Consider the following 14,417-nt stretch of genomic DNA (forward strand, 5'->3'; position numbering starts at 1 on the left):
TAAATCATATATACCAATTTCAAGGCTTACACTCTAAGAGAATGAGAAATGTAAGAATAATCCCAAGTAGCCAGCTTGGGGGCAGGGGTGATAAAGTGACAAGGATCTGTAGGCACATAGAAGCCAGGTATGGTAGCACATCTCTGTAACTCCAGAGCCAGGGGAGTAGACACAGGTGGATCCCAGGGGACTACTGCCTAGCCAGTTAAGTCAAAAGATCAAGTTCCCTGTTTAGTGAGAGAGCCTGTCTGGGAAAAAAACAGGTGAGAGTGATCCATAAAACACTTGACATCAACCTCTGATCTCCACATGAAAATGCACACCCATACATACACATGTACACATCAATGCACACAAGTACAATCACATGTACACATAAGTCATGTAAACCATATACAAAAATAAATTTCTTTTTAAAAAGATAAAAATGTTAAGACTGAAATCACAGAAATAATAAAAGAAAATCAGCTGAGTTAACTATATAACTTTGGGATAAAGGAGGCTGTTCTCAGTTTATTACCAAGGGCAGAAACACACAATACAAGGAAACAAAGAACATAACTGCAAAATTCTACATAATTGCAGAAGCCCACATTATGAGTAAAAGAGGAAATAAAAGTCCATATACTTAGTAAAGATGAACATCCTGTTGGAAAACTAGGAAAAGGATCTTAGTGGGCAAATCTATGAAAAAGCAAGCACAGTGCCAATCAATTTACCAGCAGAAAAGCAAAGTAAAACATTCTTTATTAGAATGGCAAATAATAACCAGTAAAGGTTGCGTGTGGGCGCTAAATGGAACATTTTCTAAGGGCAATTTAACCAAATATATCTGAAGTCCAAAGAAGATAATTTCACTTCTAGGATCAGTGCTAGGGAAACAACTGGACAAGGTAAATAGCTGTTTTTAAAAACTGCTTTTCACACACCTACACACATACATCATACACAGAGAATGGGGTGTGGTAACAGAAAGAGAAAATAAATGCTGTTTTTAGAGCAGTCTGTGTCAGCAAGGTGACTTGTTGCATAAATGCACGTGCTATGTAAGCTTGCTGACCTGAATTTGGATCCCTGGAACCCTGTAAATGGAAGGCAAAGACCAGCACCCAAGACTGTCATCTGATCTCCACATCCACAACATGACTCACATTATTCTCAGATACAAACACCTACGCAATGTATTATATACTCATGCACATGAAAAGGTATTAAAAATCACAACCCAGGATAAAATCCAACATTAGTGGGTCAAATGGTATGACCTATCTGTAGAATTAATAATGTAAGTAAATATCAGGGGGTGGTGGCACAAACCTTTAATTCCAGCACCCAGGAGGCAGAGGCAGACAGATCTAAGTTTGAGGCCAGCCTGGTCTATAGAGTGAGTTCCAGGATGGCCAGGACTACACAGGAACCCTATGTTAAAAATCAAACAAGACAATTTGTGTGTGTGTGTGTTTGTGTGTGTGTGTGTGTGTGTGTGTGTGTGTGTGAGAGAGAGAGAGAGAGAGAGTACTGACAGACAGATACATGCTACACAATAACATTTCAATGACAGACTGTACACAATAGTGTCCCCAAAAGATTATGTCACCTACTAAGGTTGTAGTCCTCTTACGTTTGTATGAGGATACTCTACAGTGTTCACATAAACAAATTTTCCTCATGAAGCATTTCTCTAAGGTATCTGTCATTGACTGATCCATGACTGTATTATAAAACTATTGGCCACTATTAAGTAGCCAAGAACTATATTGTAAACACTTAGAAAAATTGCTGAGTAGTCACCTTTAAATTCCAGCACTCAGGAGGCAGAGGCAGGTGGACCTCTGTGAAATGGAAGCCAGCCTGGTCTACAGAATGAGTTACAGGACATCAAGGGCTATATAGAGAATCCTTGTCTCAAAAACAAAAAACAAAAAGACTTCACACTCATACAATATGAATGCTTAGGGGAAAATAAGGCAGAAGAAAATGTTTGCTGAGGCTGTCCTCTAGTAATGAAAATTTGGGATAAGTTTCTTTTACTTATCTGAAGTCTTATTTTTCTCAATGAAATATTTCTGTAACAAATATATACATACAATGAAAGCAAAGATGAATAAACTCTGAAACTAGAAGTTCACAATTAGCCAGGCTCCGTGGCGCATACCTTTAATCACAGCCCTCGGGAGGCATAGGCAGGCAGATCTCTGAGAGTGCAAAACCAGCCTGATCCACAAATGAAACCCTGTCTTCGAAACAAAACAAAAAAAGGCCCAAGTTCACAATTATTCACAAGAAATTTTACAATGGGTACATTTTAATGCACCTCTTTCCAATGTATTTATAAATTAAGTATTGGTGTGCCATACACTGCATAGTTGTCGGGACTCCACAGAGGGAAACGCACCAAAAAAACTTCTGGTGGTGTGCTGCAGTTTGTTGCAGCATCCTGCTTCCTTGGACTGATTGGCAGAGTGATGTCAGCTGAGACAGGTGCATGTGCTGAGTGAGACAAGACCTCAGTGGACAGGAAGGGAGGCTGAGCTTGCTCTACAACACCCGTGGGCCTCCAGTTTGCTTCCCTGAGAGAGGCACAGCAGAGAACTTCGGTTGTTTCTGTTGGTCCCTTTTGCTGATTCGAGCTGAGGCTGAGGCTAAGGCTGAGGCCTGGCTCTCTCCACTAGGTTGTGTCACTGATGTTGCTAACCTGACTCTACTGAACTGGACTGCTGGTGTATCCGTGCAGTGTTTGTGAGTGGATGCCTGCTAACCTGTGACCTGAACTGCAAACAACACAGACAGGAGTTGCTCCAAAGAGCCGTTCTAAGGAGGTTCACTTCCCCCATATTCTTTCTTTCCCACTTCCTCTGGTGGGTGGTGGGCTACAAAAGAGGTTAAAGCATTTAAGAACTATCATTAAAAATAAGGTTTGAAAAAATTAAAATTACAGATAGCAGTGGCTAGTATCAAGGAAACAACTATATGTGTGGCTCTAACCCAATGCTTGTTCTTTTCACGTTCACGGATCTATTAAATAAAGTACAAATGAACCTGAACTCCCTTCTCCTGGCTTGGAAGCATCATTTTCGGCTTTATGGTACAGTGCAGAGAACCAGCGTACTATGGAAAAGGAATGGTGACTGAGGAATCTAGCTCTGCTGTGCAGTGTCACAGCCTTGAGCACATCCTTCCACACCTCTGAGCTCCATGTTTCCTTGTTTGTGAACTCACATGTCCTGGTTACAACTCTCCAAGGTTGGTTGTGAGGAATAGTGTTTCTCTAGTTCTCTTCATGGAGCACATCCAAGTCAAGGGTTGGTCCCACCATTACGTGGATTAAGTCTATATTTACGATAAAAGAAAGTCCTCAGCTCAACGGGACTACCATGGTATTCACTGTGTATAACCCAAACAGGAAGAAGTTAGGGTAAAGGAGATACTTCATTTCTGTTAGGGGAAAAACCCTACTCACAGCTGGGGTTATGGTTTGTTAGAGAACAAAAATAGAAAACAGAAACACTTTCTGGTAACATGAAAATTTCAGCAGTCTTTGTGCACAGTGATAGCAATAGAATTCAGATAGTTGTATATTTAAAAAAAAAAACACTCTTACATTTCTCCAAAATAAAATCACTACAAATTTTTGAGCTCAACAGTAATACCCCTTTGGAAAGTATTTTTAAGTTGATGATGGATTAAGTAGACAATCCATGTATAATGGAGACCACTGCATTCTTAGAACTACCACTAGATGGACCATTCCCTACAATGCTTATATTAAGCTGCTGTCCAGTTCACCTTGATTACATATATTAAGAATTGGGTCATGAAGCATTAATTGAAGTTTCATAAATTCTTAACTCAAGTTAAAAAACCAACACGGTTATTATCCACAAGAAAATTAAAACTTTTGTCTGAATTCTAGTTATTTGTATTCTCAAATGTATGTGTATGTGGGAGTATTCATGTTAACATGTGAGTACACAAATGTACACACATACGTGAGGATGCCACGTTAGTATCAGTTGTCTTCCTCATTCACTCTCTACCTCATTTATCAAAACAAGGTCTCCCATTTGAACCTACAGCTCACTTATTCAGGTCATTTAGCTAGGCAGCTTCTCTGGGGATCTACAGCGTGATTCCCAACCACTAGGATTACAGGCAGGCTGTCATACCTGCCCAGTATTCACTTGACTATTACAGATGCAAACTCAGGCCCACAAGCTTGTGCAGTCAGCACTTTAACAACTGAGTCATCCCATAGCCCTAAATTATAATTCTTTAGTTTTAATAACATGAGTTCCGTTTATTGAAATGTTCTCTTGCCGAGATATTTTTACTTTCAGGTAATTGGCATCATACTTACTTATCCAAAACTCGTGGGTCTTCTGGGCTCTTGTTTTCATATTCTAAAAGTTCAAGGAAGCTCTGCATGTACCTAAAAAAAGAAGAGTCACCACATGAGCTACCTGTCTAACATCCTGTCCCTGCTCTCTCAGGCTTTGCCCCACTTCTATGCGTAGCCTAAGGGCTTCAGGCTAATTTGATTCCTCTAGAACATGTAGGTGGCCCCATCTTTATGTGGGAGATCTCTTCTCTCTCATCAACAATTACTCTTTAATCCCACAGTCCACAGCTAAGACTACGAACCAAGTACATCCCTGAACACAGGCATTGACTCAGGAACAGGTCTAAGCCTTCAATTTAAGCTGAAAGAAAAACACAGAAGACTTGCTGGAGGTTTCTGAGAAACACACTGACTTCTCTGCTTTTGTACAAGGTGTTATATAACTATGAAATCTGCAGTTTCTACAGCGAGTCTGCCACCTGGAAGGAAGCTCACCTGAAAACAAAGCCAACACTATCAAAAAAAAAAAACAAAAACAAAAACAAAAACCCATAGCTCTGATAGCTTCACATGTCTCCAATCCAAACTAATAGGAAGAACTCATCCAATGACTGGCCCTTCTAGTTGTACAAGCCAGGTTCAGCTGTACTGTTATTACAAATGCATCCTAACTAATACTCCAAGACTACAATTTGATTACTCAAAAAGTACATAAATTTTTCTTGAAACAGGATTTCACTAGATAGCTTTGGCTGGCCTAGAACTCAATATGTGGACCAGGATTACCTTACACTCTTAGGACCAGGATTACCTTACACTCATAGAAATCTATCTGCTACTAACTCCTGAATTCAGAGATTAAAGGCATATACACCACCACACCTGGCAAAAAGAACATAAAATTTTAAGAAGCACCCTGGTTTGATCCTGAAGCATACACCAAGAATATAAGAAGGCTAGAGTAAAATTAACTTTCTCAATATGTACTAGAGAAATGCACATCAGAAAAAGATTTTAAATTGATCATGATAGTTCTCAATAAAGGCTAATACAAGAAAAAAAAGTGTATATTATACAATCCCTGAGTCTTACTAAGATGCGCCACACATGAACAAGTTAGGCGGGCCTCCGGCCCTGTCCCAAAGGGGTAATCCTTCAAAGAGAAAAGTTATAAATGCAGAATATTTCAAGATCATACTAAGATTCATAGCATGAAAAGAAAGCAGAAAGAGTACAGAGTGGCGGAGAGAACAGTGACCGCTGCTTCACATGTAGGGCATTTTGAAAAGCAAACAATGGGAATACACAAATACATGATCCTAAGCTGGATTTTTAAATCAAGACACAATTTTTAAAAAAAAAAAAATACAGGAACATTATTAAGACAATTAGTAAAATAATAACAAGCACCTATTAGGAAATATTACTATATCAATGATAAACTTTTTTAAAATTTTATTTATTTATTCTATGTATATGAGTACACTGTTGCTGTCTTCAGACACACCAGAAAAGAGCATCGGATCCCATTACAGATGGTTGTGAGCCACCATGTGGTTGCTGGGAATTGAACTCAGGACCTCTGGAAGAGCAGTCAGCGCTCTTAACCTCTGAGCCATCTCTCCAGCCCCAAAACTTTTTTTTTCCCATGAGACTTGCTGAGAGTCACACAGAGAGCAGGATTCGAACTCAGACAGTCAGGCACAGTCCGCCCTCTGGTGGCGGGTGCCAAAGACGTGCGCCACTGCACGCTCACTAATGATAAACTTCTAAATGTGAAAATTATATCATGGTTTTCTAAGAGTTAGCCCCAGAGATGCGTGTTATTTGGGGGCAAAGGAGCATAATGCCAACATCAATCCAAATGTTTCAGGAAAAGCAATGAATCTGTGTATGATGTCAACTGATAAAAGGAACAATCTGAAACATATCTTCAAATACTACTGATATTTATTTGGAAAGAGCCTTTCAACGAGGAAGCACATGCTACAGGAAGCCATAGGTATGTTTAAAAGGGCACCTCCTTGTAGATTCCATGACTACACTTCTAAAATCCCTCCTGTGTCAGCATGCTTCTTGTCCACTCCCCTTTCCAGCTTTTCCTTTCTTTTCTAATGGTTCCTTGTTAAACAGGGACGTTGCTTTATTCATCTTGCTTCCTCTTTAATACCGAAGACATGGTTATTAATATATGATTAAAGAAAGAAAAAGTCCAAGGCAAGGGACTTCTAAAGATATTCGAAATCAAGAACTATTGATTCTAATGATTAATACCAAGGGTAGAATGCACTGGAGGTCGAAGAGTTGCTGACCAGATGGCCTTACAGAAGTAATTTCTTCATAAGGTTGCAAGAGCCTCTGCACGAACTTGTAGACCCAAAATCTTGAGCTAGTCACTAATAGGCAACATTGCAGAAGAAATTTTCCTTAGTAACGCCCTAGCTCTACCAATTCCATTTTGATCCTGACAATGTTTACATTTCCTTCATGTATATGTGTATGACATATTACATATACATATATATACATATACACACAGATATTCATATTCTCTCTTTATTCAAGGTGGGAAAGAAAATAAACATGAATTATGAAAGAGCAAATACAGCCAAATGTTATCGGTGATGCTGGATGATATAACAATTCTTTCTACTAGTCTTGCAATTCTTAACTAAGAAATTATTTTTTCAAAATAGAATGTGCATGAACAAAAAGAAATGGCATGCATAGTCTGAAGTAGACACAGACAATGGAGAAGGAACAAAGGAAGGTTTAACACGGTAATCTGAGTCTATATTTTACTTTGCCAGTGTATATGTATAACACAAAAAATAAATTTGGTATTACTCCTGGTTCCTGGTACAGCTCCTAAGCCTTCAAAGTTCCAGAATGACAGGAGTAGCTTTTGTTACTCAGAAGCAGCTCACATTTGAGTTATTCTAACGAGGTCACTTAGGGTGGGGCTCTAGACAGTGTCAACATGATCTTGTTCAAAACAATGAGCAAGTGACTAGAGAGCTTGAACTTTTAGTCTACTCCCAACCTCTGTGGAGGCATGAGGCCTGAAAATTAAGCTCTATAAAAACTTCTGAATTAGGAAATGCTGAAAGCTTTGTACTGAACACCTGGAGGTGCCGACAGACCACACTCAGAGAGGGTGTAGATGCTATAAAGCCACACCAACACCTTGTCTGATATATTTCTTTCATTTTGCTGTTTCTTTTCCAATCCACCTGCAAATATAAACAAAGTGCCTTCCTGAGTTCTTTTTTTCTTCTTTTTTTTATTGGATATTTTATTTACATTTCAGATGCCATCCCCTTTCCCCATTTCCCCTCCCTAGAAAACCCCTATCCCATGCCCCATTTTCCTTTTTGCTTTTATACAATTTTTTAAAAAATGTTAATCAAAGGCTTTATAAGTTTGGTAATGCTCAATCAGAAGTGTAACCCAATACCCAACCTAGATATATCAACTATCTTTGACTGGTGGAGACACGTGAACATCTGCCTCCATGCCCCCCCCTTCTCTCATCACCTAGCTTCTCCTCTCCTTACTCCTTCTCTTCCTCTCAATACTCCTCCCACCTTAGCTCCTCCTACATATCACCCTTCCTGTTAAAATAAAACTTTTCTCTCAAAGTACAATTAGAGCATAATTATGCCAGTTTGTACCAGTGAGGTACAAGATAGTCCTAATACCCAGTCCATCATTTTGTTGACTAACCAGAACCTCTGTCATCTCTCATAACTAAAAGACTTAGTTCTGAACCTGTTTTTTTTTTCTTGGCTTTAGAATGAATGTCAGCTGAAAACCATCCACTCAAGATCTTTTCTATCAAGGTAAATAGCCAGGATTGGCTATGAGGCTATAAGTTTTCAACCCCGTCAGAAATCCAGAATGACTGAGTTAACTGAAATTATGGGAAGCACTAATCTTCCTGAGTTCTGTGATCCACTTTAGCAAATTATCAAACCTCAGAAGAGGGTCATGGAAACTCAATGGACAGCCAGTCAGTCAAAGGTATGGATGACCCAGGACTTGCACTTGACATCTGATGTATGGTGTCAGTCTTTGGGGACTGATCTTAAATTGTGGGGTCTGTGCTGACTTCAGATACTTAGTATCAGGACTGAACAGAGTTGCTGAACAAACACTCAGCTGGTGTCTGGAGAATCAGAGAATTGGTTAATGTTGGAAAACAGTTCAGACGCAGTAATTTACTTTGAAGTTCCTAAAGTAACTGCTGCATAAGCAATGGAAACTGGTTAATTGCTACAACCTACTGGATCAAAGGACATGACTTTGCCTATTGAGGATCCTGAACACAGTGGTCCCTGGCAGTGACTTTTACTATCTACAGCAAATTTTCAATGATGGTCTTGAAGCAATAAAGAAATCTCATGCAAACAAGTATTTGTTGCTCCTTCCTTCTATAATATCAAATCTGTAGCCATTGTTTCTCTGATCTTCCCTGCAACCCAAGGACTCTGCACCTCACAGCCAGGAACTTCTTGTTGCTTCTCTGGAAAGGGGATTAGACAGTGAACTCCAAAACCATCTAAAATTATGAATAGTAGAGGAAGTTCTGAGTGAATGTGTGTTGTTGACATGAGCATGGCTTTTTGAGGATGCCAATGCTCAGAACCATTGAAATGGCAAAGCCATCCCCTGGTCCATGCGTGGATGTCGACAGTGTGTGCAGGAAATATCCACTCGTTTCCTCCTCCCAGATATTTACAGCCTGAGATTGTTTGCCTACAAAGACTCCCTACCTAGAACAGCAAAACTTGCCACCGTATTCAGCTATATACCATAAATCACCTCCTTAATTCAGGTCTGATGCTGGTGCAAGTCCATCAGCATGCATGGCTCACTTGACTCCAGCTATTCTACATGTGTGTTATCATTTCTTCATTCCCTGTTATCTGAGTAAGGTCAATCCCTAATCCATGCAAGGTCATCTCATAAAAAAGTGCTTTTCAGAAGAACTTATTCTCAAGGAATGGCCACTGAATGTTCATTCTTTATCTGAAGCCAAGCCACCACAAACTTTCTGAATTTGAGTTGGTTTTCTTAAGCTGGTGATTTCTTAAGACGGTCCTCTGCACCAGTCAACTCCACTCACCCATCAAAGAACAGTACAAGACCAGAGTCAGCATTTTCTGCCCCCTTTTTGTTCTCAACACTGTTCCTGATTAGCAGTATGTGTGCCACCTGGTCCTTACTGTCCTCCAAGCTTCTCCAGATACTGCCACCATGCTTTTTATAGCACAGTAGACCAAACATGCAAATCCCTGTCTAAAAACATGCCACCTTTTCTAACAGCCTTCCACTGAGTGATCTCACGGGGCAGGTGATCATAGACTCTACTCCCCCTGTTAGAGAATACATCTTTATAATCAGACCTATAACTGATTTTGTTTTAACTTTAAGATCTTTCATAGAGCAGATGCAGCACAGCACAGGGATGACTATTTGTTCCATGTGAGGTTCCCCTGTACATGACTTGTCCTAAAAAGTATTTCCTTCGTGAAAGATCTTTAAAACAAAACTAAAAGAGGCAAGACTGAGACTTACTAAAAGTCAAAAACATCTCTCTGTCCAAAAGAAGGCAAATGGGCTAGGCTCGGAGCTCAATTAGGAGTGCTTGCCTCGCCTCTATGCTGTGGAAGCCTTCCTCAATCCCCAGTAAGTGGACATGGTAGCACTCCCAGTACTCAGGAGGCAAGAGGATCAGACGTGCAAAGGACACCTAGCCTACAAATGGAATTCAAGGCCAGTCTGGGATACAAGAGACACTGTCTCAATTTCTTTCTTTTCTTTCTTTCTTTCTTTCTTTCTTTCTTTCTTTCTTTCTTTCTTTCTTTCTTTCTTTCTAATGAAAGTAGGTCCACTGATACTGGTCACTGTAACATCATTCCTTTATTTTGTTCTCTAATTTTTTTTTCAGTGAGTAATCATGTCTATAACAAGAAAAAAAAGAAAGGTTAAGAGAGTTTCATTAAAATTTTAAATGAATAGTTAAAAGCTTGTAAATGCAAGGAAAACCCAGCTATCCTGAATACCTCATTCCCAGACAGACAGTATATATACTTCTGTGCAAAATGCTTCCAGTGCTGATAAGCGTTTACTTACCAACTCTGAACTAATCCAACTGAAGGGCGGTTCAACAAGTTATCCGGCAGAAGATTAACCTCTCTCATGGTGTTAGCCAGTCGCACAGGAAGCTCCTTGCGCAGAAACATGTATGAAGTTTTTTCACATGCATTATCTCTTCCTATTAAGAGATTTAAAAATTTCATAAAATTAGCATCTAAAGACATAAAATGCTCTCATGCTCACAGAATTACTACTGGTCAGAAAAAGAAAATTAAGTAATATAATAATGTCTAGTAAAATTTTCATTCTCCAAAATAGCCAGTTTAAGAAAATGGCTTAATTAGAAGAGAAAAAGAACATTTATTCCAAGAGGCAGTTTTTTTTTCTTAACACAAATAGGTAGCTAGTGTTACCGGCCACAACATAAAAGTGACCTGGGATATAATTTGAGTTTGCTTTCAAATAAACACTGTGTGGAAATTGCCAAGCACACAGTACAATATGGAAATCCACTATTGTTCATTGTGGTTTTCTGGGAGGCAACATGATCTGTTCATTCTGTAAATATGCCTATTGTGTGCCAACCATTTGTTAAGAGCTTTCTTCCAACGTAAAGAAACACACTGCTTTGCCATCCTAGAAGCAGATCTGTGATTCCAAACAAGCAGCTCTAAGCGACGCAACTAGTATGTCTCAAAAAAAAAAAAAAAAAAAAAAAGCTTACAACGTACTCCCAGTGTGACAAGTCCAAGAAGGAAAAAACCCATCATATAGAAGGTCAGTGAGTTAAGGTAGGCATAGGAAGCACGTAAGCTCACATGTGGAACAGCAGAAATCGAGACTAGAGTAATGGCTCCTAGGGCTTGGGGATAGTGGGGATGGGGTGGGACTTCATCAAGAGCTCCTAGCTGAAGTTAGAAGTAAGTTCTGCTGTAATGCTGTACACTATGGCTAACAATTATATCCCATATTTTACAAAAAACTAGAAAATGGAAAGTTTGATACAAAAAAGGACCAAATATTTAATGAGACAAATATGTTTAACCTGATGTTAACATTATGAAACTGTATCATGTACTGAACATTTTTTATGCCACTCAATTATGATTAATATAAACAGATTAGTTTATCACTTGTCAGATTTTTCCAAAAGTAAAAGACAAAACATGGTCGGGGAAGTCTTCTGGAGACTGGTGTGCATTCATATAAACAGCAGGTTGAGAGAAAAGGCATCTGGACACCCAAGAGAGGAAACCTGAGCTCTTTTTCCAACTGTTTTGTGGCCAGAACAGTTCCCTAAACCTGTTACAAACTTATGGCTGGGGATAGGTATGAAATAATGTATATGAGCTTTGGGGAAAGAAACACCCTCTGGACCTAAGTCAGCCATCACGTTTGTGTGAAACATTTGCTAACTTTAGCTACCCCAATCCTTAAGGCAGGGGTTAAACTTTGTAAAGGCAACATCAGCATGTAACCACACATAACCGTGGTCCTCCACTCTGTGGTACTCGTGGGTCTATCCTATCTCCCCGGCACTGGCTAGGCCTCCCTGATACTCCACTTCCTGGAAGCTGATCTGGATGAGCCAAGACCAGACACAAGAGAGGGAAGCAGTGCTTTCTAAACACTTTCCCCCTCCGAATTCTCACGTTTTCCCTATATAAAAAAGGCAGCAACTGAGAAGGTCATACACATAGTATTTCTAATGCTTTTACTCACTTTCTGATTTCTCCCTTTCTTTTCTTCAAAGCTTGAAAAAAAAAGGACTCACTCTTGAAAGTCAACTGTGGATCTTTTTTACCTCACTGACCTGGACCCTATTCCCATATTTGAACAATTTAGAATGAAAGATCGCTCTCAAATCATTGTTTCCTTCATTCTACATGAATCAACTAAAGGTCTTTGGTAGGTAAATCCCTAAAGGATGATTTTTTTCACTTACTCTTAGTACTCTGATGCATATACATTAGTTCCCAAGTAAGAGGGGAAGGGCTGTAATGCTCCAGAAACAAGCAACCAACAGCTACTTTACAGAGGTGATTTTGGTAGTTTTGCTTCAAAAATGCATTGTTCCTACTGAGCCATATAATTTTAATTTTATATGCACAAAGACACTGGTATTGCCATAGTTAACTGTATTGAATCTATTATTTAAATTAAAATATAAATCTGGATTTTTACAGGACGGAAGAAATACTCTAGATTCTGGTCAAGCACTTGTTAAAGCACACGGAAAATGTTATCACTGTGGGACAATGAAGACCAGTCTTCAATCAAACTTCTTTTGAAACTTCTCTCTGAACAGCCCAGACCACAGCTGTAACAAGGATCTTGCATGGCATTTTAGCAAAAGTCCCCTGACCTTAGTTTCTGGTTTCTCTTGGCACTGATCAAATTCTTCACTCCTTATTCTAGGTATCTAAACATTGCAGACAGTTTTCAGCAGGGGTCTAGTTGATCTAGTAAGAGCCTCCTCAAGCACTGATCTCTCTTAGTAATCTTCTGCCAGGAGGTCCTTTCCCCAGAGGCGCGTGCGCGCACACACACACACAGAGTTCCTGAGCTATAAATCCCCACTCAGTGGTCACTCTTGAATAGAGTTCCCCTATCATTGGTCTTAATTACTTTTCCATTGCTGTGATAAAAATAGCATGACCAAAGCCACTTCTAAATGAAAGCATTTAATTTGGGACTTATGGTTTGTATATGCTCGGCCCAGGGACTGGCACTATTAGAGGGTGTGGCCTTGTGGGAGTAGCTGAGTCACTGTGGGCTTGGGCTTTAAGACCCTCACCCTAGCTGCCTAGAAGTCAGTCTTCCATTAGCAGCTTTCAGATGAAAATGTAGAACTCTCAGCTCTGCCTGCACCATGCCTGCCTGGATGCTGCCCTGCTCCCACCTTGATGATAATGGACTGAACCTCTAAACCTGTAAGCCAGCCCAATTAAATGTTGTCCTTTGTAAGACGTGCCTTGGTCATGGTGTCTGTTCACATGTTTAAGACATGGTTTAAAAGGGTTAGAGTCTGTGACCACCATAGAAGTAAGTATAGCAGCAGGCACGCATGGCACTGGAACGATAGCTGAGACCTCACATCTTGATCCACAAACCCAAAGCAGAATGAGGGAGCCACTGGGAAGAGCATGGGCTTTTAAAACGCCAAAGCCTGCCCCCAGTGACACACTACCTCCAACAGGGCCATTCTTGTTCAAACTACCATACCATCTTTAACAAAGATTATTAATAATTTCTTCACAAGAAGGTCATTCTGGAATGGGGAAGAAATAAAACACTCCTGTACTGAGAGCTGGAATTATATCAGTTGAACTAAAACTTCAAAAACCTGAGGAGCTTTGGGTGGGGGTTAGTAAAAATTTACCTGCTAAAATTTCCCATTCTATAACTGGTTAAGAGCAACATATCAGAAGCACTGGGGTAGGAGGAAGAAAAAGCTGTGATAAACAAGAGCTGACCACCAGGTCCAGGTCTTGCCTCTAAAATCCATAGGATCAGATGGTCCAGAATTGAAAGTTTCCCCAGCTTTTAAAAAATAAAGAATCTATGCTATGCTGATGTGATATGGAATGCTATACAGATACAATATAGCTACAGTGAAATATATTGAACATCTGCATTAAGTAGAATAAAGTCTATTATTTCAAGTCAGCTCAAATCAGATTCTACCAAAGAATAAGTGGGGTACCAAAACTTAAAACTCCATTTTCAGAACTTCTGGACCTCACGATTCAGATAAAAGTGCATTGCCCTATAGAACAGCAATAACATATTCTGGTCTGAATTTTAAGCACTTACAGACTTCTTTGGCCTTCTATATCTCATATATATTTCAACCATCTATATTTCGACCACTTATAATATATAAGCATCTTCTTCATAGAGGTTTAGGGAAGGCTGGTGTTTAACATTGAACACTGACACAAACCTCAATCTTAGAAGTAGAGTTCATTAAAGA

At 39.6% G+C, this 14,417-nt stretch overlaps 1 protein-coding gene across 1 annotated transcript in view; it reads right to left on the reverse strand.

The window, feature by feature from the left end:
- Nucleotides 1-14,417, reverse strand: part of Pdk3 (pyruvate dehydrogenase kinase 3) — a 66,071-nt gene that overhangs the window by 38,160 nt on the left and 13,494 nt on the right. Inside the window, exons 2-3 of the mRNA XM_034485074.1 lie at nucleotides 10,478-10,619; nucleotides 4,358-4,429 (exon numbers count right to left, since the gene is read on the reverse strand). Of these exons, the coding sequence (XP_034340965.1) occupies nucleotides 4,358-4,429; nucleotides 10,478-10,619 (214 nt within the window). The remainder of the gene's footprint in view (nucleotides 1-4,357; nucleotides 4,430-10,477; nucleotides 10,620-14,417) is intronic.

The sequence above is a fragment of the Arvicanthis niloticus genome, chromosome X (assembly GCF_011762505.2).
Source record: "Arvicanthis niloticus isolate mArvNil1 chromosome X, mArvNil1.pat.X, whole genome shotgun sequence".
NCBI lineage: Eukaryota > Metazoa > Chordata > Mammalia > Rodentia > Muridae > Arvicanthis > Arvicanthis niloticus.